Genomic DNA, 24,701 nt, shown 5'->3' with positions numbered 1-24,701 from the left:
CGGATCTGACGTAGCAAGGCAGCAAAAACGGATCCGAAGGAGCTGCTCATCCTCCGGGGAACGTGTGCTGCGAGGCCCCGAGGAACTTGTTAGGGATTCTGTCACGGAGCAACGTCCAGCACGGCGTGCCAAAAGCTGAATCGGCTGTCTAAGGCTGACGGTTGTCAGAGGGAGGATGGCTGCTCAGCGGCTAGGGAGCTTTTGCAGGGAAGCAGCTTGCAGTGGCCGCTCACCGGAATTGGTTTTCACAGGTCTAGTGGCCAGCCTGCAAAGGGAGGTTGCTGGGAAGGAGCAGAAAATCCAGCAGCTCAAGGAAGATGTTGAAAAGTTGAAGAAGGAAAACAGAGAAAAGGACAACCAGCTAGCAGTAGTTTCTGCCAAGGTCAATACCCCTCGGTAATTTACAGTCTCACATAAGGGTTAACGTGGGAAAGCAGGCTGAGAAGGGGCACGCTTCTCTCTGTTAAGGAGCGTAGCAGCTATTTGTGCAGCTGTTTATCGGGACAGTTGTCACACCAGGGCCCTGGCTGCCCGCAAATACAAGTTGCAGAGCTGCAGTCCTGGGACGGGGCCGCGGCTGTGCCGAGGTGTCGTGCGATGTCGCCAGTCGATTCCCCCTCCTCGGTCTGCATTCAGGGGCCGTGCGCCCCGGACTGCTGGGAGCACCGGAGCTGTTTGTACGCACGAAACGCTCGTGCCAAGATCCTCCCGAGGAGCCATGGGAACCCCGTCTTCATGTGGCTCCCTGCAGCCCAGCCTGGTTTTTCCCTTAAGGAAAGTGGCCTGTGCAGCAGGTTGTTTCTCTGTATTTGCAGCTCCCTCGGCAACTGGCAGAGCGGCATCGTCTGCATAATAAGCACAGAGTGGGCGCTGGGTGTTGGCTGGCTGACTAGGCACCATACCGGGAGATTTCAGTGATTCACTGTGAATTTTAAATCGTGGAAAAGATGCGTGGGACCCCTGGGGTGCAGGCAAGGGCCACCACACCTGCCAGCCTGTACCTGGCCCAGCATCTTCCCCGAGCAGCTCTCTGGAGATGAATGATGTGCCCGCTTTGCTGTGGCTCAGCTCTTTAACCGATGGAAAAGGGATGTGTATGAGCACTCGAGCCGCCGTGTGCGGGAGGGGACCAGGGGAAGCATCCTGCTGCTGGGTGCCTGGTGGTGCTCGACGGTCCACAGCGCTCGTGTCGAGGCAGAGAGCATATTGCAGAGCATCCCTCTGTGGTTTTCCCTGCTTCGTGGATGCGGGAAGACCTGGCAGGAGCTGGTGCAGGCAGGCAGAACAGGGTCAGTGTCTGAAACACCGATACCCTGAAACGCTGGTCTGCAAGGCACAGTCTGATACAGCGATAATTATCCTGGAAATGTCTGTTAATGTCATGTTCAGCTTACTGGGAATGTTTTGAAGAGGCATTTGTTTTTCTGCATCCTTCCCCCCCATGCCTGTTATACTGTTTCTAAGGCCAGAAGAATTTCTCTGTCAGGTACTCCCTGTAGATGTTTGTCCTTCTCTCAGCTGGGTGATGCATTAATACGAGCGTTTCCAGATGTGGATGCTCTTATGCTCTCAATGTCTTGATGGCCCCATCATGGGCACTTAGCTACCCATTAGGTACCTGAGCACTTAGCTGGGCTGTAGCACTGAAGTATGTGTTGACATTTGCTTCAGAAATGATGGTGTCTGCCTGCCCTGATGATTTTTTTTTCCCTTGGTTGCCGTTCATTCTAGTGCTCTAGAATTAAAGAGGAACTGAAGCATGAACTTGGAGAGCGAGAAGTAATTGCGTGCCGAAATGTGAGTCCTGAGTCATTTGGGGTGATGGAGCACAGGGGAGACCAGCGACTGCAGGAATGCATCATCAAGAGAATAATTAACTGGGCATTTGAAGGGAGTTGTTCTGAATCCGGCTCCTGTAATAGAAGGCACCTAATGTGCGTAACGAGCCGGAGGAGCGTAAACTCCTGTAAAAGTTGTAGCACTGCATTACAATGCTGGAGAATGCTGTCAGAAATCAGATTGAAATGCCACTTGAAAGCCAGTTGAACTGCAGTAAATATAGGTTAGAAGAGAATTCCAAGGTAAACAAAATGGGATAGATGGGGAAAACTTCTTGCTTATTGGTTAAAGTCCTCCAGAGAGGCAATGCCCAGCTCCTCTGGTGAGACCCTCCGCCGTCGCGGCACTCTTGCAGCGCATCGGGGAGCTGGAACGCGAGGTGGAGGGGCTGCAGAGAGAAGTCCAGAAGTATTGTGCCGAGCAGGAGAGCATCCGAGAGCAGCTGGGCGAGAAGGGCAAGGTACCCATCCGGCTGCGGGGTGCGCGGCGGAGGGCAGGCAGGTACCTCGGCCGCCTGGCAGGGGTGGCAGACGTGGGGGACGAGGGCCAGCAAGCCCCGGGCACACGGGTTGTACGGGGAGAGGGGTACAAATGGGCTGAGCTCTGCCACAGGCCCCGAGGGAGGAAGATAACTGGTAGCAGACTCTGCCCTGTGAGAGCGGTGTGTTAGAAAGTCAAGGATGGATGATGTCCCGGGGACCAAACCCAGGCAAAAAGCGGCGTTAAGGGGCCGATTCTGCAAACCCACCCACCCACACCCCCCCCCGTAAAAGCATTGCTGCCTATCTCCTGCTCTTTCAAAACTATATTTAAAGTCGGCTGAAGTGAATAAGTGGATAGTTGGGGTAGAAGTGCTTATGGCATGATTTCGGGGCATCGCTTTGATGTGCAAATGCTCTTTTTGCAGGCTGAGAAGGAGCTGAGAGAGGCGGGTGCCAGGCAAGCTCTGCAGCTGGAGGAGATGGGGCGCAGGGAGCGGCTGCTGCGAGCAGAGCTGGGGCGAGCCAAGGAGCAGGTGGGGAGAGGCAGGGCCGGGGACACCCTGCCCTCTGCGCTGCGGGCAGCACAGAAGTGTGGGTTTTCCTGTGGGGGAGGACATCGTGCTTGAGTGCAGGAAAGGGGATGAGCAACCAAACCCTGGCACGGGGCTTCACTTGTCGGGTGCAGTAGAGTGGGCTTATCCGCAGGATTTGTGTAGGCATCGTAGAAGATGCAGCGAGTTTAATAGGACACAGAAACACACTATACTCCCTATAATCACAGTCATGCTGTCTGGAACCCGTGCAAGCCCTCCTCCGTGCCTAGGTAATGCTGCTTGGGGCAGAGACAGCCCTTTGCAGAATAACATCGTGCTAGATCACCAGGATAAAGCCGTGCTTCGCACAAGAATGTTGTGCCCCTCACCCTCTGTTAAGCTGCAATGCAGAGGTTTGCTAGCATGGATTTGTTAGGAACCCCAGCCCACGAGAGGCAGAAAAAGCTACAAGTGGTTTGATCACATGTTTGGAAAATAACTCTGTTTTTTGTGTGAGCGGAGCCGAAGGGCTTTTAAGGGCAGATGGAGACTTTTGGGTCTGCCACGTAGGTTGGCACAGGAACAGCCATTAGTGGAAGGGGAATGGTCATCATCTCCTGCAGAGGGGAGGGAGGGGGCATCCCCAGCTGTCTCCAGCCTGCTCTGACTGCTTCACACAAGAAAATAGGTGCCAACCGTGGGACATCCCTGCTGGAGCCTGGGATGGAGCAGCTTTGCAATGTATTACCGGCTCTCCGTTATCAGAATCCTCCCGCAGCAGTGGAAGGGCAGCAGGAGATGCTCCGGAGTCACGTTGCCCTTGGTGAGGGGGACCCAGCAGCCGCCCCTGTGCGTGGTGCTGGTGATCACACCTTGTAAGGCAATGTCCTGGATGGGATTAACCGCAGTGCCTCGCTGCCGTCAGGGTCAAGGAGGGCTGGCAGGGAACCCTTGTGAAGTTACACGGTGAAAACGGTGCGTGAGCTAGAGTGATGGGTAGAGCAGGGCAGCAGAGCTGATACCAATTATCAGTGATATTTTGTTTTCCTGTGTCGATCTCTGCTGTAGCTGGAGTCCCTCAAAGCCCAAGTGATGCGAATCTGTTCTCCAGCAGCGGCAGGAGTTGCAGGGAAAGCCGTGACAGAGCAGCAGGTGAGTTTGGATCCAGCACAGAGATGCTCGCTGCCTCCAAAGCCCGGTGTGGCTCAAGCTGGCCGTGGTGCCTGCCCCATGCGCAGTAGTGCCGGTAGCATCCAAGCTCCTCCAGATCATAAGTTGTGCTGCAGCTATCCCAAGTTAATGACACTCCTCCGTGATGTGAAGGAGACAGGACCCTTTTTGTCCCCCAAAGCTCGGATGGAGTCCATGAGCTGCAACAGGCAGAAGCCCAGGAGTCTGACGGTGGCTACTAGTTTGCAGCAAGTCTCAATCATTGCTCACTGAGACAATCTATGGTCCCTCAGTTGGAAAACGGTGTTAATGTAGTGCCTTATTCTTCTCTTCTCTTCATGTGCTTTTGCCAGGTGATAGAGAAGGTCAGGCAGCTCTCCGATGAGAACCAACAAAGTCATGAGAGAGAGAAATGCCTGCAGGAGGAATTAAGCTCAAGGCTCTTGAAGGAAAAGGAGGTGTCTGCAAATATCGAGGTGTTCAAGAAATCCCTGCAGGAGCTCCAGGTCAGTCTTTGAAATACTGATGGCCAACTGGCAGCCAGGAGATAAGTGGCACAGGGCAGTTTTTTGGCCTGAGGATAGGTCAGAGAAAAGATACGCTTGTGCTTTGGCGCTAGTCAGGGCACAGCTCTCTAGATCAGGATGGAAGTGTAGCCCCAAAAAGTGTTGGTTGAAAAGAAACAGGAGGTGTTGCAGAAGTGTGTTGCCCCCTGGATCTGCCTGGAGCTGTTCGCACCAACGATCTCAGCCTGCGAAATGTTGTACCAAAGTGTTCACGTGGTTCCATCCGGGACTTTTTCCGAGATGTCGTGTGATTTCCCAAGTCTCAGAAGCCTACTGACCACGGAGGCTAGCTTGTTCACGGGTTGTATTTTTTTCCCAGGCTTGCCTGAGGAGCTCCTGCAGCAGCGACAGCCTGCGAGGGGAGCTGGGGAGGCTGGAGGCGGTGTGCCTGGATCCCTCCGTCTCAGCCATCGGGGCGGCGGTGGTGGAAATGGTGTGTGTCCCCCTGTCCTGGCTGGAGGGCGCGGAGCAGCTCCTGGCCAGCGTGGGGATGGACCTGCACACCTCTGACAAAGGTCCGTGTCCCCCTGGGAACAAACCTGCTCCAGGCGGGACGTCCTAGCGAGCCAGTCAACAAGGAGAAAGCTCAGTGTGAGGCACTGCTTGGGGGTGCCAGGCCCCTGCATTGGTGCAAATCTCAGGCAGTTTGGGCAATTAGGAAACCCGTTCAGGCGATGTGCGCGCTCTTATTCCCTGCCTCTGCGTCCCCGGTCACCCCGTGTAGCCAGAGCCACCCGTAGGGCTCTGGGGGTTTGTCAGTGGGACGTGGTGGTGGGCCGGATCTACTGGCGTCGTGGTTATTCAGTCAAAGTGGCTTTTGCCTGGGTGGCACGTGGGAGAGGCTTCTCGGCCACGATTGTGGCCGTGGTGCGGGCTGAGATCTGAACCCCCCCGTCTCGAGGTTGCGAATTACTTTTTGCCTTCCCCTTCCTGCGCCACCGCTGTGGAGCTGGCAGAGCTCTTGCTGCCCGGAGCTTGCCAAAACCAAGCCGAGGTGAAGGGTGCACGGGAAAGGCGGCGGCTGGAGGAGCGTGGGTCCGTGTCAGAGCACCGCGCGTTGCAGAGCGTCGCTGCGGGGGAGTCGCGGCTCCGGCAGCGAGCATCGCTCCCGGGGCAGCGCTGCGCAGGGGTGCGGGACCTGCCCTGGGCTGGGGTGCAGCGGCGAGGGTGCGGGAGGAGCTGCGAGCCCGCCGTGGTTAACAGGGTGGTTAATTATAGCACTGGGAGCATCATGCAGCGACAAGCCGTCCTCGGCTCTTGCAGAAGCGTCAGGCTTGGAGAAGATGGGGTGACGCAGGAGAAATGGGTGACTGCGTGACAAGGAAAACAAGTCTCCTGGTGGGAGCAGGCATCTGGGTGGTGCGCGCAGCCAGTGCTGCCTTCCAGAGATGTCTCGGCAATAGCAGCCGTCTCCCAAGGATGGGAATGTCCTGCGGATCCAGTAAGAGTGGAGGGAAACCCTCGGCTGGCCCCTCAGAGCCTTTGCCGAGGGGATCTCTGAGCCTGAATCCCATAGCAAGAGGCTCGTGAGGGTCTCTGGGTGCAAGGCAGAACCGTTGCCCACAGGTCTCTCCTTCCCCAGTAGCCAACAGCAGCACATCCGCTGCCCCAGACTGGGAGGGAAACCCCTGTCAGGTGTTTTTTCTGGGTATCCCAGTGAGCACAGAGGGGTGACTGTGTGAGAAGTCCCTTTTCCTCCCAGCTGGCCCCGGAGGAACGGGGGGACCCCCGCCCCCCCATCAAAGGAGGAGGCTGAGGGCCCAGGTTGAAGGTCAGCAGTGGTCAAAGCAAGTTTTGCAAAGAAGCAAGTGACATCCCCCAGGCCTCCGAGGATGCTCCAGGTGGTAAATGTGGGCTGCACGAGCCCCCCGACAGCGAGACTCTCCCGGCTTTTGCAGGGCTGTTGGCTGCTCTCGAGAGCTTGTTGGAAAACAGTCAAGAAACTGCACGGAGGAATCAGATGTTACAGGTACAGAAACGCATATGTACGTAAGCAGAGTTGATTGGGGCACACGGTGGTAGTCCTAAGCGAGCTGGTGTGGGACCCGAGTTGGGAAGGTACGGTAGCAGAGGGGATGGAGAAGATGGAGCCCACTGTCAGTGTGTTGGTGTCCCTATCCTTGATGCAGCAAGGATGGAGGGTATATCTGTTTTTTGAATTGTTTGTGTACACAGGATGTTTATTTCTGGCCCTGCTGCTGACACGCTTCCTTTAACACCCCGGGTTCTGCCGTTTCCCCGTAGGCCCAATTAAAGAGGGACCAGGAGTCGCAGGCAGCTTTGCTGCAGGAGCACGTGAAGGAGCTGGAAGCAAAACACGAGCAAGACCTACAGATAAAAATCAAGCAAACGATCTCAGAAAAGGACAAGGAGAGCAAAGAGGTATGGCGGCGTGGTTGGCTGTTAGGAAAATGACTGTTAGGCCAGAGAAAGAGGTGTCCATAGTAGCATTGCCTAGTGAGAGGAAGAAGTCTCCAGCCCCGAACTGTCCCGGTGCAGTCCCAGGAGCCGGGGTATCAGCTCTCCTCTGGTATCAGTGCGGGTGATCTGAACTCCCCAAAGTAGCAGCGGTGGAACTGGAAAGGGTCTGTGGCTCATGGCAGGGTGCAGTGCTGCTGCTGGATCCCTGCGAGAGCGTGGCAAGCAGGGAGCCTCATCCAGATACGTGGGCTCAGTGAGATGTGGCATGGCCTGTAGTAAATGGAACGCAAGCGCAGACCGGCTTCCTTGCAAGCCTTTTGCTCCCTCCCTTCCCCACCCTGAACTCCTTTTAGCTCTGTTTTGGCTGGAAAAGTATATCCCCGTGGAGCAGGGGGGTGGCTCCCCTCGGTCCCAGGGAAGCCCAGGTCATCGAGCCAACGGTGCTGGTGCGGGCCATAGGGTTAATCAAGGTGTGGGTAGGTGTTTTGCTGTGTCTGTGTGTTGTGATGGGGACAGCTCATTGAGGCGGGCTTCTCAGCCAGTTTCTAGCATGCTTTGGTGTCTGTTGCTTTGGGGCTGGTGGTTTCCCAGCGTCAAGTTTTCTAAGGAAGCTGGTGAGGAGCGGCGCAGCAGCTCCTCCTTGGTCTCTCTGCACCTTTCTCCAGGCTCTCATCCCCTCCCTCATCAAATCACCTTGTATCCTGCCAAGCTTTTCTCCCATAAGATGCCTCTGCTCCAGAGCAGTGAACCTTCAGGTCGCTTTCCTTGAAGGAGTCAAGGTCTTTTGCCTAATTATATGATTTTTTTTTTTTTTTGTACTGAAACTATGGGCTGTCGGTTCTCAGATTCTGGAGCGCGCTGTCGCCAACGAGAAGGACAAGTGCAAGCAATATGTGGAGGAAGAACAGAAGAAGATCCAAGACCTGGAGAGCCACCTGAGAAGCATGACAGAGGTCAGTGGCACACACGGGAGACCACTCACACTTGGAATAAAGAAATCTGAAAGTGCTCTGGAGCATGGTGGTCCGTGTGGGCTGTGGGGTTTTTTCCGCCCAAATACACATAGGTGCATAACTGCAGAGAGAAAGGTGGTTCCCTGCAAACTTCTTAACTTCTCATTTCCTCGTGTAGGCCATTGCAAGGAAGTCAGAGGAGCAGGAGGTTATGGACTGCAGACTGAGAGAAGCTGTGCATGAGCTGGAGGAAGCCGCGAGGCGGGAGGTAGTTCCCCCAGCCCCTGTGTGCAGGCAGAGGACATGCTCTAGATGATGTTTTGGTGAAGAAGGCTTCCCCGGCCCCTGCTGATGAGGGGACAGGGCACTGCAGCCTCCCCGCTCCCTGAAATTCTTCCCTTCCCTTTGTCCTTCTGTCTGCTAGCCGGGCGAGGTGATGCTGATAGTGATCCCAAAGGAAAACACGTCCCACACTTCTAACCGAGATCCCACATCTTGTTTCCCAGCTGGCGTTACAGCAGCGGGTACTCATGCAAGATGAGCAGCTCAAGACTGTGCAGGAGGAGACTGAGTTACAGAGGCAGAAACTGCAGGAAGAAATAGCAGAATATAAAGAGCAGAGCAAGCAGCATTCTCTGACGATTGTGGCTTTAGAGGACAGGTTGCTGGAGGCCAAGCAGCAGCAGAAGAAACTGGAAGAGGAAAATGCAGCACTCGTGGAAAAAATGGAAGGTAGCTAAGGGTTGAGTGGGATGAGTCAGTACTGGGCACCTCCCTGGTTAACGTGAAATGCATACAGAGTTGGAGTAGTGCATTTGCTGATATAGAAAGTGTCGTATAAGATGTTGGTCTGAGGTTTTCCTGCATGCAGGATGAGCGCTGCAAGTCCCTGGGGAAGCCATGGATTTGCAGTATATTGTTCCGTGGCTTTGGGGACACAGCTACAGACAGGGCTTTCCCACTGGAGAAGGGCTCTTGACCCCCTGACGTGTTGAGACTGGAGCACTTTGGGCTGCACCCAGGCATAAGCAACCCCGAGCAAGGAAGGGTGAAAGGAACTGTTTAAGCACTGCTGGAACTGGGCTCTAAGAGATCTGGGTTTCCCAAAAAGATGGTCCTCTGCCTTCAGAGCTGTCATGGAGGAAAGGGTATACGTAGCAGAAGCAAGCAGGCCAAGCGTGTATGCGTTACAAAGAAGTAATTGGCTTTTGTTGTTGTGGCCTGTAGGATTTCAGGGTGATGCTCACAAGTCGACATCGGGAGCTTGGCTGGAGGTTTCTCCTGCCGCCGAGTGCCACGGTTGTCTGAGGTAAGCAGTGCTTGCTGACGGTGGTCTTGGTCAGAGGGGCTTGGAGAAGAGCAGTTCTCGCTAGGAGAGCTTAAGGAAGACCAAGCAGCTGACAGCAGCTTGTCCTGAGGTCTTTTTTGTCTGTGATGAAGAGAGTCCTTTTGCTAGGTGATGGTCTTAAGTGCTTATAATGTCAAAGTGATGCTGAACAGTGTGAGAGTGATCTGCCGTCCTGTCTGGATGGCTTCAGGTAAGAGAGAGCGAGCTGGCAATGCCCAGTGCCACAGGCATGGACCTAAGGGACTGAAAGGAGGTGAAAAAAGCGATGTGTACATGTTAATCCTGAGATGCAGCTCAGGAAGTTGTGCGCAGGCTCCGTGAAACGAGTCTTTGAAATGGCCTGTGGGATCGGCAATTATCTTTCTCAGGAAATTCAGGGAGGAGCTGGCGGCGGTGCAGAGCGCTCTCCTGTCCAAGGAGGCCATCATCGCCAGCCTAACCAAAGAGCTCGCGGAAACCAGAGCCAGGATGTCGGACATGAGAGGTGGGTGAAGCGTGCTGGGTGGTTTCCATCTTGCCATCCCTCTTCCGAGCAGTAACAAGGTTCAGGCACACGCAGGTGATGGGAAATAGATGTCGTGGTCTTAAAGCCATGGTGTTGCCCTGCTCAGGACCATTCCCTTTGGGCAGGTGGATTCCTCCATGTCCTCAGCTAAGTAATAGCAGTGACGGTGGGTGTGAGTAACCAAGGGGGGGGGGGGGGGGGGGGGGCGGAATCGGGTGGGCAAACCTGAGGCCATCTTTCTCAAAATCTTCAAATCTGAAAGGAAAATCACCGTAGCAATTGATGCCTCTGGCATGTATGCCCATGCAAAGAGGGCGGCCTTGCACCGTGAATCAGGAAAGCGAGGTCTGTTGGCACAGCTTGGGATCCGAGGGCTGCTATCGAGGGCAGGGCAAGGGTCTGCAGGGACAAGCTCGGTTATTGCTGGCAGCCCCCGTGGGGGTGTGCTGGGAAAAGGGGACACATCCGTGAACATCTTCGTTTCACTGAGAACTGCAGCTCCCCACGGGCTGGGTGACGAGACAGCCAGAAACCCACGAAGCTGTTGTGTGCCCAGGGGAGCTGAGCGAGGAGCAGAAGGTGGAACTGGAGCGGAACCTGAGCCGGCTGGAACGCCAAGAGCAGGAACTGATCCTGCTCAGAGAGAAGCTATCCCAGATGTCTAGCCTCGTGGAGAAGAAGGATCGAGCCCTGAAAGCAGCGGCTGAAGAGTTAAGGTACGTGCTGCCGTGACCTGATGCTTTGCAAAAGCTGCTCTGTAGATTCCCAGCAGCTGATGGCATTTGGGTATCTCCGGGAGCAAAAGGTGTGGGTGAGAGCATCGGGATGGAGCTCAGCCACATTGTCTCTATGGAAGCACCACAGGAACCAAAACGGGGGTTTAGCGGAGCTCGTGCCCATGGACATGTAACCAAGTCACTCGTAACTAAGTGAATGTTCCCACCCACGCTGTGGTAGTCATCAGTGGGTGCCCAGGGTGCTGCTCCCCGCAAGCTGTTTGGGCAACCTTCATCAGTCGCGGGTGTCCCACGACGGTCTTGTCTCTTGGCCCAGGCGAGCCCAAGCCCACTGCCAGGCGCTGAAGGATGCCTCCCGAGAAACGGCGGAAAAGCCGGAGGATGCTCCTGGGACGCCAGCGCAGGCGGGTGAAACCTCCGAGAGGGTGAGTCTGCAGGGAGGCTGCCGAGGTCTGGGGTCTGCTGAGAGTATCGGTCGCACACACGGTGTTTCTCAGCGTCGTGGTGATGCCCGGCCGTGCCTCGCGGCCGCTCAAAGCTGGCTGTGAAGGCAGGAGTGCAGGACCACCAGCAACCCCTCCCGTAGCCGAGGGCCGCCTGCGAGCCGGGGTAGCCGTGCTGGCCTGCGCAGGCATCGCAGCTGGCTAATGAGCTAATGTTTGTGCAGTGTGTGTATGCACTAATGACTGCGATAATTGCCAATTAGAGAAGAGAGCAGGGGAAGGATCTGCAAGCATTCCTTCCTTTCCCCAACCTTTTGGTGACCCCAAAGCAGTTACGGGGTTCAATGTGCAGGAGGTGTGGGGTAGCTTGTTGCACAGAACTGGAATAATTTTTTTTTTTCTCCGGTGCTGAATCCCCTTTTGATTTCCCTGGCGCTAGAAATGGGAAGAACGCAAAGGTGGTTGCAGCAGCAGATGGAGGGACTGTAGAAATCGTACAGCCTGTCCCGCAAGAGTGGCAGACAGCGTGCCAGCACGAAAGGCTGGGTGTGTGTGGGGGGGACCAGGCGGTGACTCAGAGCCAGATGACGAGCGGGAGGTATCGCCCGTCCTGTTCCGCTCGTAGCGATGGGGAGGAAAAGCGCAGGGCGCTGGAGGTGCAGCCCAGCCAAAGCCGCGGTTCGGGAGCAAACCGCTTCTCGCCAGACCCCGGGCGGGCCGTCAGCAGCCATCGTTAGCTGTGTGCAGGGGGCGAGGATGGGCCAGATTTTTGGATGATTGTCATAATGCAGCGAGCTGGATGGAGCTGGAATATGGAGGTGCAAGTGCCTGCGTGCACCCGTGTAGTTTAAAAGAGACCCTGTTTAAACGCTGGCCACAATGCGTATGGGTGTTTGTGCGTAGAAGGCAACGAATGCTCGGCGGTGGCACAAAGTGCCAGGGAAGGATGCTGACGTGGCCGCTCAGAGCCGGGCACCGTCCCTCTCGCAGCTCTCTGGAGTGTTTTGGGGGGTCACGGCCTCACCGGGGTGCGGCTGGCACAGCGGAGCAAGGAAAGGGGTCACTGACACGGCTCTTCTGCCCCAAAAATTCTCAGAGGGGGCATAGGGTGAGACGCCCACGGGCTTTGCTCTTGGCACGTGCCAAGCAACCGTCATCTTTCAGCAAGGTTGTCTTTGAGCCAGGTTTAAGCCGAGCTCGTGTTGTGCCAGACGCAGGCCGGGTGAGAACTGGCTGGGCTGCTTCTTCCAGGAGCCAGCCTTGGACTTGGCCAACCTCGGCGCGAAATGCCGAGGCCTCAGGCACGAGGAAACAATCCGGCGCCAGAAGGAAGGCTTGGCCGAGCTCCGGGAGAGAATAAAGGTGCTGGAGAAGAGGCAGTCCCCAGGTAAGCACGGCTGTCCCTATAAACAGAAGATGTATCCGTATGCCTTTGGCAGACACCAGGGTCTGTGCCAGTGGAGCATGTCACACGAGGGAAGGTGCAACGAGCTGTGCCAGGGCTCAGGCTCTTCACTTGCACTGGGCTCGGGCTTTTCCCTTGCAAAGGCAGCTCTCCCATGCATGAATGAATGCGTGCAAGGTGGTAGGAAAACATCTCTGAAAAATCCATCTGAGCAATAGGTGTGAATCCTACTTGCGTAGAGAAAGCAACGCCCAAACACTTGGGATAGGGATGTCGGCGGGGAAGGCTGGTGCAGGCTTTACTCTGTAGCCTGTGCATCTCTCCCTGCACAGTCTCTGTAAGGGAAAACATGGGAAATCTCGAGGCGGCTGAGGTATGAAGCCATGGCATGGCACACAGAGAGGGGAACAATGCGGTGGGTGTTTTTGTACCTCCAGTTGCCTTGAAGAAGGGTTCAGAGCCGCTGGTGGTCCTGATGAAAGACTTCCCAGAGAAAATAGTCCAGAAATCAAGTCTCGAGAAGGAATTTGTGCCTGTGTCAGGAACAAAACTGAAGGCTGGCAAGGTAAAATGGCAGTTTTTTACTTTGAAAAGTTTGTGGTTCGTGGTGCTTGTGGCTTTGTTGGGAAAGTATTTCCTGGAACAGGGAGAATTAGGCTTTTGGGTGCGCTAAATAAGAAGGGGAGAGAGGGAGTTGCAAGATCTGGCAGCGTGTAAGGTGCAGCGCTCACGGAGGGTCGCAGCTCCCGTCGGGAGCAGCCCGTGGCCCAGGGGTGCCGCGGCCCGAGCCGGGCGGGAGGCTTTGGGCCGCGGCGGTGCCGGGGTGGTCTCCCCGTGCGGTGGGAGGGAGGCTGGAGGCAGCTCGACCCGAAGGCAGGCAGGTGGTGTGTGGGCTCGGTCGGTCACTTGTCGTCCGTGCAGGTTCCCAGCCACGTTGCTAACGGGGACTCAACCGGGGCCGCCGGTGGGGCAGCGAGCTCGGAGGTGGCTGATGCGACAGACGTCGGTGAGAAGATGGTACGTCAGGGGCAGATGTGTTGAAACGGTACCCAGTGCTCGTAGGGGGTAGATAATTTTGAAAGGCGTTTCAGAAGCGATTGGCATCAGGGCTCCGTGGGAATGCGGTTGGGGATGAACCGCGTATTGCAGGGCCCAGGGTGCGCCGGGCACCTGCTGGGATATCTTGGAACCCCAAAACGTGCAATGGTGCATCCTTCCCACTAGAAGTCTTTGAGGGTGTTCCCTTGGGCAGGCTTGTCTGATCCTCGAGGAGAGGTAGGGTTGGTGAGGAGAGAGACCTTGGTCAACTTAGACGCCCACTAAATGGTGCAGGAGGCATTGTGGAGTGATGGAGGTGGCTGCCGGAGGAGGTGTCCGCTGATAGCGCGGAGGGTGGGTGGTGAAAGTGGGTCTCTTCCCTCCAAAAAGGGCAGAAAAATGTCCAGTGGGGAAAATGGGTCATGTTGAAAAAGTTAAAAAAAAATTAAAATCTGCCCCTAAAGAGTTGTGTGGTTGGGAATGGAACCCCAGGCGTGAAAGGGGCTGGTCTGGAGCTGGGGATGCACTGTCACCCCGCCGAGTGCCTCCAAGCAGCCAGCCCCAAGGCACGGGGGAACCGCAGCCGGCTGTATTTTTAGGATTGCTCAGAAAAGCTCACCCAGGGAAAGCACACGTGGAAATGAAACAAAGGGGAAGGCACACAGCAGTTTCCTGGCGATGTTTTCATCTCCTTAGTGGAGCAGAATGAAAGCAGATGGCTGAGCGGTGTGATGTTATGTGGTGGAGGAATTGGCAGGCCTAGTAAATAATGCATTCCCTATTCTTCCTTCAGTACCTTGATATAATCAGTGCTCTGGGAAGCCTGCTGGAGGTGAAGGAGCTGTCAGCAATGCAGTCTCTGAAGCACTTTCCTCAGGAGGAGAGGGAAAAAGCAGGACTGCAGAGGCAGAAGGACCTGGAGCTGCTGATTGACAAAATCAGGAACCTCAAGAGTCGCCTCAAAAGAAAAGAAGAAATGATGAAAGATTATGAGGCCAGCGTGGAGCAGCTCAGGTACTGTGGCCACGGATCCAAGTGAGACCGAGTCCTGGGGTGAAGAGTGATGGGGAACTCGGGGGAAGGAGTGGTGCAGCCCCTCGCCAGGTTGTGCCAGGGATCGGTCATGTTGTGGCCATGGTATAAAAAGTGTTTAGGAGAAACAGAGAAATGTGCTCTTGGATGTCTGCAGCGGTGCCTTGCAGGGCCCTATGCGGCTGTACAAGGAAGGGTGGCCAGACCCTGGGACCAGCAGTGGCATCGGCTGGGCTGGGGGGACAGTGTCAGCAGGAGCAAGGCGCAGGAGCCGGTGGGAAGGGCTGTCCGGACTAAAGGGGATGCTCCCACTCCACGGGCAGCCACACGAGGTTACGTGTGAGGGAGCAGGGAGGAACCCGCGGGCACCCTTGCACAAGCCCCGCTGCCACTCGCTGCACAAATGCAGAAGTCGTTTTTGCCCACAGCACCGGAAAAAGCGGTGTAGAAAGATGTTTCTGGGCTGGTGTAAATATGCCATTGTATTCCGAGTCAGCAAGAGGTCCGATAGCGATCTCCAAGCCAGCAGTGCTGACACAGACACCCAGGGTCCCTCTCTGGGCTCATACGCCAAGCAGAAGGGACCGCAGCCATCAGCACGTGGGTGGGGGAAGCCTCGAAGAGGCAGCATCTTGGTCTCAGCAAAGGCAGGAGGAGAGGGGGTTGTCCGTGGTGGAAGGAATCAGAGCAGGGAAAACGCTTGTTAAAACACGTGCGGGTCCTCGGGGGTTGTTAGCTCTGAACCCCTCCAGTGTCACCCCATGGCATGGGGGGCCCCCGGAGGGATGCAAGCATGATGGGGTTTTGCTTGAAAGCCATCTCTCCCAGGCAGAGCCCAACGGGAGGGGGTCAATGCAGGTGACAGCCCTCCTTTCTCGTTTTGCACAGGCTGAACCAAGCGTCCCTGCGAAGGTGCCAGGAGGAGATGTCCAGACTAGAAGATGAAGCCTACAGGGAGGCAGAAGAGAAGGCTCTGCTGAAGGAGGCTCTGGAGAGGACGCAGCTCCAGCTGGACCAGGAGAAGAGGCTGCTGCGAGCGGCCAAGATGCACAAGGTGAGAACGTGGGAGAGGGCGAGCAAAGCCCCCAGGGACACCTGGAGCCACACCCCCCCGTGTCTGAGCGCTCAGCAGCACGTCAGGGTGCTCAGCGGGCACCTCCGCCTCCAGGAGACGCAATGAGTGAGAGCAGTGCGTGCCCAGGCAGCTGTATCGATGGGTTTGGGCCGTGCCCCGGGGCGAAGGGAAGGTCACGCACACCCCGCAGGCAGTGTGGAAATCCACGCTGAGCTCTCGCGGGCAAGCGTGGTGTTCGATGTCTCTCTGTTCTGCAGCCTGGAGCCAAGAAGCCTTTCTGCTCGGGCAAGCTGAAGGCCAAAGAGCGCACGGCTGAAGCTGTCAAGGCGGGAAGCACGTAGGAGAGGCACCGCGTGGGCCTTTGGCAGGCAAAGGTCTGTGGTAGGAACAGGTCGTCGCACTGTGGCCTCTGTGACATTGGATGTGGCGTGGGTGTGTTTGGAGGAGCTCCCGTAGCTCCTGGGCACGCTGGTGTGACTGTATGGTGTGTAGGACCTTATTTTCCCATCCTGCGTGGTGGGGTTTACAGCAATAGAAAAGGCTGTGTGGGTACAGCCCAGTGTGTATGTGTGTGTGTGTGTGTATATATATGTGAATACAGCCCAGCATCTACAGCACACGCGTGAAGTCGGTGGTGTGGGGTCTGTCCTGCCCCTGCTGAAGTGGCCTCGAGCTCGTGAAGCTCGCACGGCTTGAATGATGTGCAGCTCCCGCGCCCTCCCGTCCCCGCGGTGTCACGGGGCAGCCGGAGCGTGAGGCACGAGGCGGTGTGGGAACGTGGCACCCCGGGAACACCAGAGCCACCGCGAGGTAATGGGAAGGGAAGAGGAGCTGCCGTCGGCCGCGCCGGGACGCGCCAGCAAAGTGCCGGTCGGTTGGGATGGGGCGATGAGCCGGGCGCGCTCGCCCGCCGGCGGTTGCCACTGAATGCGGGCCTGCTGCTGCTGAGAGCAAGAGTGAGAGCAGAGCCTGGTTTGGGGGGAGCAGCGGCGTTTTGGGGACCGGGGACGGGGGTGTCCCTGCGGGGAATGGGCAGCTCCAGCACACAGCCGCTCTGCCTTTGCATCGCTCGGAGCGGTGTGGGCCGAGTCCTCGGCAGGTCTCTTCAACCGAGGATAATTCGGGTGGGAGCAAAACCCTGATAGGTTTTTTTGGTTGGGGTTTGTGTTTTTTGGTTGGGGTTTATTTGGGTTTGGATTTTTTTTTTTTTTTTTAATAGGATAAAAAGGTCTGAAAGCAGCACAGAGGGGCTGTGGCTCAGGGCCTCCCAAGGGGCACGCAACGGCCAACACCACGTTTCTGGTGCAGTTGGTGGCTGTGCCCCAGGGCCCTCCTCACCACCACAGCCCATGTTCCCCCCCCCCCCCCCCCCCCAAAACGTGCTGGGGGCTTCCATCCCTGTGCTGGCCTTGGGCTTCTTTTGAGGCGAAGCGTGACCTTGTATTGGATGCCCACAGAGGTTGAGCATCGCTTCCACCTTCTGGGGGTGTATAGGGTGGGTTTGGGCTGGGTTATATGAGGTTTGTCCTCTTGATTCCCCACCCCCCCCTCCCCCAAATTGCCGAACCACTCCAGCTAAGAGCTGGAGGTGGAAGGGCTGCAGGTGCACCTGAGGCTGCAGAGAAGCTCCCTCGCTCCCCTACGGGATCCCCGCGGGATGGATGGAGCGTGGGGACGGACCCCCGCCCCCCGCAGCCGGCGGGGGAGACGGTGAGGGGGCTGCTGCGGTGGCAGCCGGATCCCCCCCCCCCCCAACTCTCGGTGCCCGGCAGCCCCCCCGGGGGATGAGCCCCGGCCGGGGAGGGGGGGGAGCAGCCCGGCCCCGGCGGGGCGGAGCGGAGCGGGGCGGCGCGGCCATCCGGGCACCATGGCGGCGGCGGAGGAGCCGGCGGGGCGGCGGGGCCGGGGAGCGGAGCCGGGCCCGGGCCCGGGCAGCCCGGCGGGGGGGCGGCTGGGGGGCGAGGGCTCGCCCGGAGGCGGCCGCCGAGTCTTCAGCCCCGCCGGGGAGTTCCGCGAGTTTTCCCGGCGGCAGCTCCGCGACATGGAGCGGCTCTTCCGACAGTGAGTGCCGGCGGGGGGGGGGGGCACACGGACCCCCCTTGGGTCCCGGCCGGGGACCTCCGCTTTGGGGCCGGCTCCCGGCAGGAGAGAAACCCCAGCGCCCCCCGCCCCATTCCTTACGGGAGGGAACCCCCCCCCCCCCCCCCCCCCCCAATTCCATGCGGGAAAGGGCCCTCAGCCACCCCCGCCGCCAGCCCATTGCAGGAGGGGGACCCCCTCCTTCCTTTGCAGGAGGCTTCAACCCCCCCAGCTCTTTGCAGGAGGAATCCCTGGGACACCCCCAACTCCTTGCAGGAGGGATCCCAGGGATTTCCCCCACCCACCCTGCACGCAGCACCTTGCTGGAGGGATCCCAGGGGCGTCCCACCCCCCCAGCACTTTGCAGGATGGGTGACAGGGCCACCTGCCCCCCGGCTCCTTGCAGGAGAGACTCCTGCGCACCCCAAATTGTTGTAGAAGGGACCCCATGGTCCCCAGTCTTCAAGGAGGAGGGACCCTGGCACTTTGCGCCGAGGCTGGGGAAGCGGGGCTGGAAAAAACTACGAGGGACCCCCCCCACCCCCGCCCCGGGTTGTCTCTGCCGCAGCACTGAGGGGCCCCCGCTTTTCTGCCAGCGACGCAGCCCCCGGGGCCGCAGCGGCGAGGCCGGCGTGGGCAGGCGGCGTGTCCTCGGCACCCCCGGCCACGCTGCGTGCCAGCGCGCACGCCGGAGCGTGACTCTGCGAGCTCAGCCCCCAGCCCCGGGGATGGGGGGGGGGGGGGAGCTGGCAGCAAGCATCGAGCCCTGGAAATTTCCAGGGGGAGGCAGGAGTCGGGGTGGCTCCGACGGCGGTCACGCCAGGATGCACGTGAGTAGCCGGGGACGAGCGGGACGGCCCGGAGCATCCCCACGGAGCCCGTTTGGTGGAGGGGGTGCAAGCAAAGGCATGGCTGTGGTGTGCTGCTGCCTTCACCCTGGCCAGAATTTGGGGGAAAATCTGTGTAAATGTATTGTGTGGTCTGTCTCGGGCATAGATAAATGCTGGAGAAAGCGGTGGGGTTGGAGGCAGCGAGCCCCGAAGCAGAAGGCGGGGGGGGGGGGGGCTGTTTAGGGTGCAGGCGTGCCCTCTCAGCATCCCTGACAGGGTGGGGAGCCCCCCCTGCTCCCCGCTTCTTCCCGAAGGGCCGTCACCCCATCACCCGGACGTGGCTGCGAGCAAGACGTGTGTGTCCCTGCTAGAAATCTGTGGGGCTGCAGCAGAAGGGAGCCCGTGGGGTGTGTGTGGGAGACGTTAACCATGCTTGGGGCTGCTCCTGGCGCCAGTGGGTGGCCGTGGGTGCGGGTGCCGGGGGGAAGCGGCGGGCGGTGGGAGTCAGCCCGGCGCTGCAGACGAGGGAGCCGGGTGTGCAAAGCAGACGTGTTTGCTCTGACACCTGCAGCGCCTCGCCGCAGCGAAAGGAGCAGCGCCGGGGCTGCGCGCCCACCCGGGAGGCAGCCCCCGGGGGGTTTGGGAGCCCGGTGTCTCCCCAAGGAAAAAAGATGCTGCGAAGCCAAGCCCTGCCGTGCTGCCAATGTCACCTCTGCTGTCCTCACGATGGGACAGTCTGGCCATACAGGGTAAAACAACGCTTGGAAGGGGGTTTTCTCTCTCCAAGGGGGATGCTGCCCTTCGGGAGCTTCTCCAGGAGAAGCAGAGGGATTCCTGCATCCCTGAAAACCCGGGAAGAGGGGAGTGAGAGCGAGGAAGCGCCCTGCAGTTGGGGGGGCGGCTTGCACGCGATGAAGCGGCAGGGCCATGCTAGCAAACATGCCCCTCACAGAGAAACTGTGCGATGCTCTGAGACCCCAGCCCAGCTTTTGGGGTGACAGTGGAAGCAGCGGGCAGCGGTGAGCAGGGCCGGCCCTGTTTTGGGGCCCCCCGGCAGCGTGGGAGAGCAGGAAGGCACCGCTTGTGACACGGACAGAGCAGACCACAGCAGGGAAGGTAGAAATGAGTCATGGACCTGCAGCACAGCGAGCGTGGTGAGCCTGGTGCTCTGCGTGGCTGCTGCAGAGCCTGCAGGCACAGAAAAAGACAGGCCACCAAAAAAAAAAAAAAAAAACCAAACAACCAGTCCAGAATGTTACAGCTGCTCAGCTACTTCTGCATTCTGCTGGGACGTGCCACAGGTCTTGCACCCGCAGTTGTGCCCAGGAAGGGCAGTGGGGCGAGGGGACCCCGTGAGCCATGCAGAGCTGTGCTGGCTCCCCGGTGAGAGCCCCCCGAAAGGCTCTGGGGGGGCAGAGTGCCAGGGGCACAGCGGGCAGGGCAGCTGGTGGGGGGATCGGACGGGGGGTCCCTGCTGGGGTCCGTACGCAGAGCTGCACCCGGATCTCTCGGCCGAGCACAGGCACCGAGGGGCTTTGGGTGGGCAGGGGTGGTGACCTGGAGGTGTCATGGGGGGGTGGTGGCTGCTCCGGGTGGGCTTGTGGTCCCAAAAGGCACAGGGGCTGCCGGGAGCACCGGCGCGGTGCCGAGCCGAGCCCCTGGGAGCTGGGCAAGCTGCTGGCTCTGCCAACAGGAAGGTGGGTGCTGACCGAGGGGTGACGGGGGTGAAGCCCGGTGGGCTTCGTGCCGTGGCCAGCTGTCCCTTGTAGGAGCCGAGGGGAGCGTGCGCTCAGGCTCCCGGCGCAGGGAGCCAGCAGCAGGTCTGGCAGCATCCCAGGGGGTTCCCCTGCCAAGTGCCGCACGGAAGCAGGAACGCTCCCAGGTGATGCTCTGGGGGGCTGTTAGCGGTTCGCTGGCGGCTTCCCGTGGTCTGGCAAGTCGCCCGAGATTCCCGGTGCCCAGGTCCTCGCTGTTCCTGCCGCCTCGCTGCCCGGCCCGCGTGGGTGCTGGGTGCACGCAGAGGGGGGCGGTGCGGGGGGGGCTGTGTGCCCTCCGTGTGCCCCATTTGACAGGACCATCCCTCCGTCCCGCAGGTACGACGCAGGAAGGGACGGCTTCATTGACCTGATGGAGCTGAAGCTGATGATGGAGAAGCTGGGGGCACCTCAGACACACCTGGGCCTGAAGAACATGATCAAGGAAGTGGACGAAGACCTGGACAGCAAGCTCAGCTTTCGGGAGGTGAGGGGGGGCTGGGGGGCCTCCAGGGCTCCGAGCTGGGCTGGGGCGGTGGTGAGAACGTGGGGAGGGAGTTGTGGTGGGGGGGGAGCTGACACCAATGTCTCCCCTCGCAGTTCCTGTTGATTTTCCGCAAGGCAGCAGCAGGCGAGCTGCAGGAGGACAGCGGGCTGCACGCCCTGGCCCGGCTCTCCGAGATCGACGTCTCCACGGAAGGGGTGAAAGGTGCCAAGAGCTTCTTCGAGGCCAAGGTGAGGCAAGTGATGTGGCACGAGAGGTCCCGATGCACGAGGACGGTTCGGGGTCGGCTCAGCGATGGGCGGGCGGGTTGGGGTGGGCCAGCAGGGCTTGGTGGGGGTCTCGGGGGACCCAGCCAGCTGTGCTACCGCCCGCAGGTGCAAGCCATCCATGACTCCAGCCGCTTTGAGGAGGAGATCAAGGCGGAGCAGGAGGAGAAGAAGAAGCAGGCGGAGGAGCTGAAGCAGAGGAAGGCAGCGTTCAAGGAGCTGCAGTCCACCTTCAAGCAGTGACGGGGCCCCGGCGCGGGGCCGGGCAGGACTGGTCTGCTCTGCCCGGGCTGGGCAGGACTGGTCTGTGGTGCCCGGACTGGGAATTCTGCGTGTGCCATGTGCCGACCGTGCCGGGAACGATGCCCGAGCTGCACGTTGCCTGTGACCCCCCCCCCCCCCCCCAAAGGCTGGGCCACCAGCGGGCTCCTGTTCTGGGCTCAGCCCGGGTGGCTCCAAACCCCCTCCTTTTACTGTGGTGTCTCTAGGTGTTGTTCGTGCCCCCCCCTGCCAAGCCATTGCTGCCCCCAGGGCAGCGCCACGGGCACCCTGTCCCCTCCCCGTGGCCGCGGTTGTTGCTGCCGGGTCCCGGGGGAGCCGTGCCCGGGACTCCTGGCCCCCGACGAGCGCCTGTCTTGCCCGGCTGGGTGTCGCGGTGGCCGGGTGCCCTTAGGGCATTGGGGTGGGTGGCTGCACGCCGGGTGTGCTGCGGGGGGCCGGGAGCGTGGCGGGGCTGTGTGTGAGTGTGTGTGAGCGTGTGTGAGTGTGAGTATGTGTGCGGCGCTCGGGGGTGGGAGCCCACCCCACTGGTGTGCAGCCCCCGAGGGGCCGAGCAGCGCTGCCCCCGCTTGCCTGTATCTCTATTTTGGTTAAAAAAAAAAAAAAAAAAAAAAACGTACGGAAAGGCAGCTGCTGGCTCGCAAAGCTGTGTTACGTTTTTTCGTGTTGTGTTCAGCCCAGGAGGGCGAGTGTTGTAGCCACGAGCAGTTCCTGTCAGTTGATTGAGGCTCCCGTGTTTGTGGGTGCTGTGAAGAGGCACATCCGTCCCGCGGTGTCCCCCGCGCAGCGGTGCCGGCGGGGTCTGGTTTGGTTTTTTATTTTAATCCCAAATAAATATTATATTTCGTAAGCGTGCTGGGTGCCTGTGGAGGGGGCCGAGGTGCAGCCGTGGGGTGATTGTGTCTGCGGTGGGGGCTCAGGTGGGGGGAAGGAGCCTGATGGGGAGTGGGGTCCAGCCGTGGGCACCCGGTCACTGCTGCTGGAGCTGCCCCCACCCCGGGTGAGCTGTGGCAGCGCGGGGACATCAGCGTGGGAAGCGGCGGGGGCCTGATCCAGGTGTGTGGATGTGGCATTATTGAAGGTTTTTGGCAGCTCTGCCAGCATCTGCCCCCGTGCCTAGTGGCTGCCCCCCACCCCCCACTCGGCGGCACTGGGGGCACCCATGGGGCCTTGGGGAGATAAGGGGACCTTAGTCCTGCGATGGTTTGGGGGTGATGGGCTGGGGGGCCATGTCTTGGGGCAGCTGGTGCTCAAGGTTGGGGTGCCTGGCACCCCATGGAAAGCGGCACGGCGGGGCGGGGGGGAGGGGGCTGCCTGGCAGCATCCCCCAAAAGGGACCCTTGCCTGTCCCCAGGTTGGGACCGTGCCACAGCGCAGCGGTGGGCAGATGTGGCCATTCCCAGGCAGGGATGATAAGATGGGGCTGGAGCCCCCCCCCCGCCCCCCAGCATGGGACAGGCAGCACGTGTTGGTGGCAGGAGGGGTGACGCCAAGGTCCCCGGCGGCCACGGGCGCTATAAGAGGGGGCGGGCGGCCCCGCCACGGCACCTCGGGACTGCACGACCATGCTGGGGGCTGTGTGTCTCGCCGTGCTGCTGGGCTACGGTGGGTGCGGGTGGGTAGGGAGGGGACAGGGCAGGGGGGACGGGACCCCAGAACCCACCGTGGCCCCCGGGCACAGGGACACGGGCGGTTGCTGAGGTCCCTTTGCCGGGTGTCACGCAGCCTACGGGTGCGGTCAGCCGGCCGTGCCACCGCTGCTGGGCACCCGGGTGGTGGGCGGCGAGGACGCCCGGCCCCACAGCTGGCCGTGGCAGGTAAGAGGGGGGTGGGCTCACGGGGACGGGGATGGGGAGGGGGGACATCCCCACTTTGACACCGTGGCCCTGCCGTCGCAGATCTCGCTGCAGTACAACTTCTCTGGGACTTGGTACCACACGTGCGGCGGGACCTTCATCGGCTCCAGCTGGGTGCTGACGGCTGCCCACTGCATCAGGTGGGTGCTGGGGTGCTGGGAGGGGGTCTGCACCAGTTTGGGGAGGGGCGAGATGTTTGTGGAGACTGACATCCTCTCTCTCTTCGGGCCGGCAGCTCTAGCCTGACGTACCGCGTGGTGCTGGGCAAGCAAGTCCTGTCGGAGGAGGATGAGCCGGGCTCGCTGGCCGTGGGCGTGGAGAAGATCATCGTGCACGAGAAGTGGAACTCCTTCCTCATCGTGTAGGGGATTGGGATGCGATGGGGCGGGGGGGTGTCACGGGTTGAGGGTACCCCCTCCCACCCACCCCCAGCATCCCCGCAGCTCGGCTCTCCCCGCAGCAACGACATCGCCCTCATCAAGCTGGAGCAGGAGGTGGAGGAGACCGAGACCATCCAGGCTGCCTGCCTGCCGCCCGACGGGCTCATCCTGGAGAACAACTACCCCTGCTACATCACCGGCTGGGGCCGCCTCTGGAGTAAGCGGCGTGGAGTGCGTGTGTGTGGGGGGGGTTCCCCGGGGAGGAATCCAGGGTTGGGTGCGAGGTGCAGCTGTCATTGCAGCGAACGGGCCCCTGGCCGATGTCCTGCAGCAGGCGCTGCTGCCCGTGGTGTCCTACGAGATCTGCTCGCAGAGGGACTGGTGGGGCAACAACGTCCGCACCACCATGGTGTGCGCCGGCGGCGACGGCGTCGTCTCCGGCTGCAACGTGAGTGCCGGCACCCGGGGGCCGTGGGTGCTCTCCGGGTGCAGGGAGGGGGGTGGGTTGGTGAGGGGGACCCGAGCGGTGCGGGGCTGTGGACCCTGGGGGAGAGGGCATGGGTGGAATGGTGGTGGTGGGCAGCCAGGAAGGGAGGTGGGGGTGCGTCGGCGGGGGGCCCGGGAGCGCGGGCACGGCGAGTCTGTCTGTGCGGGCAGGGGGATTCGGGCGGCCCCCTGAACTGCCAGCGCGAGGGGCTCTGGGAGGTGCACGGCATCGTCAGCTTCGGCTCCGCGCTGGGCTGCAACACGGCCAAGAAGCCGACGGTCTTCACGCGGGTGTCCGCCTACATCGACTGGATCAACAAGGTGGGGGGCCCCTTCCTCTGCCCCCAGGGAGGGGCTGTCCCTGTCCCTACCCAGCCGAGGGTCTCACCGTGAGCACCCACCCCCCCCCCCTCCCATGTCTTCTCGTTGGCAGAACATGAACGCAAACTGAGGACGCGGCGTGTGGCGCAACAGGTCTTGAGTGTGATAAAGGCAAAAGAGCTGACCTGGCCTTGTGTGTCCTTCTGGTTATTCGGGGGAGGGGGCGGGGGGGGAACATGCGGTGAAGCCAGGGTTGGACACCTGGGGCTGTGTCTGGGGATGCCGGCGTTCAGCCCGTGTCCTCGGGAGGGTCCCCCTGTCCTGCAGCGGGGCTGGTTGGGGTCCCGGGGAGGCTGAGGTGGGCAGCCATCCCACAAGCTGCCCTCGATTGGGGGGGT

At 60.0% G+C, this 24,701-nt stretch overlaps 2 protein-coding genes across 8 annotated transcripts in view; both read left to right on the top strand.

The window, feature by feature from the left end:
- The window catches only part of LOC116965286 (EF-hand domain-containing protein D2), a 28,889-nt gene extending 6,779 nt beyond the window's left edge, over positions 1-22,110 (top strand). Inside the window, exons 7-29 of one of the 7 annotated variants that reach the window (XM_042794949.1) lie at positions 252-382; positions 1,732-1,797; positions 2,195-2,299; positions 2,747-2,854; positions 3,923-4,006; positions 4,378-4,530; positions 4,910-5,105; positions 6,489-6,559; positions 6,835-6,972; positions 7,857-7,964; positions 8,143-8,232; positions 8,471-8,696; positions 9,192-9,273; positions 9,681-9,796; positions 10,374-10,533; positions 10,871-10,979; positions 12,249-12,384; positions 12,840-12,967; positions 13,324-13,419; positions 14,234-14,454; positions 15,361-15,526; positions 15,805-15,921; positions 20,550-20,618. In XM_042794949.1, coding sequence (XP_042650883.1) covers positions 252-382; positions 1,732-1,797; positions 2,195-2,299; positions 2,747-2,854; positions 3,923-4,006; positions 4,378-4,530; positions 4,910-5,105; positions 6,489-6,559; positions 6,835-6,972; positions 7,857-7,964; positions 8,143-8,232; positions 8,471-8,696; positions 9,192-9,273; positions 9,681-9,796; positions 10,374-10,533; positions 10,871-10,979; positions 12,249-12,384; positions 12,840-12,967; positions 13,324-13,419; positions 14,234-14,454; positions 15,361-15,526; positions 15,805-15,888 — 2,774 coding nt within the window. In that variant the 3' untranslated portion in view covers positions 15,889-15,921; positions 20,550-20,618. Of the gene's footprint in view, positions 1-251; positions 397-1,731; positions 1,798-2,194; positions 2,300-2,746; positions 2,855-3,922; positions 4,007-4,377; positions 4,531-4,909; positions 5,106-6,488; positions 6,560-6,834; positions 6,973-7,856; positions 7,965-8,142; positions 8,233-8,470; positions 8,697-9,191; positions 9,274-9,680; positions 9,797-10,373; positions 10,534-10,870; positions 10,980-12,248; positions 12,385-12,839; positions 12,968-13,323; positions 13,420-14,233; positions 14,455-15,360; positions 15,527-15,804; positions 15,922-17,404; positions 17,609-17,642; positions 18,457-20,549; positions 20,698-20,810; positions 20,946-21,089 lie in introns of those variants that run through there. The other 6 variants (XM_033007785.2, XM_042794950.1, XM_033007791.2 and 3 more) reach the window with 6 other exon arrangements.
- A 715-nt stretch (positions 22,111-22,825) lies between these two features.
- CTRC (chymotrypsin C) lies at positions 22,826-24,481 on the top strand. Its single transcript, XM_042794722.1, has 8 exons — positions 22,826-22,865; positions 22,986-23,077; positions 23,159-23,256; positions 23,352-23,477; positions 23,577-23,713; positions 23,799-23,944; positions 24,154-24,303; positions 24,416-24,481. The coding sequence occupies exons 1-8, from the start codon at positions 22,826-22,828 to the stop codon at positions 24,431-24,433; spliced, it is 807 nt and encodes a 268-aa protein (XP_042650656.1). The 3' UTR covers positions 24,434-24,481.
- Positions 24,482-24,701: the final 220 nt, after the last annotated feature.

This window comes from Tyto alba, unplaced genomic scaffold (assembly GCF_018691265.1).
Source record: "Tyto alba isolate M040663 unplaced genomic scaffold, T.alba_DEE_v4.0 Super-Scaffold_20000042, whole genome shotgun sequence".
In the NCBI taxonomy this organism is placed as follows: Eukaryota; Metazoa; Chordata; class Aves; order Strigiformes; family Tytonidae; genus Tyto; species Tyto alba.
This window is presented reverse-complemented; position numbering and strand designations above follow the sequence as displayed.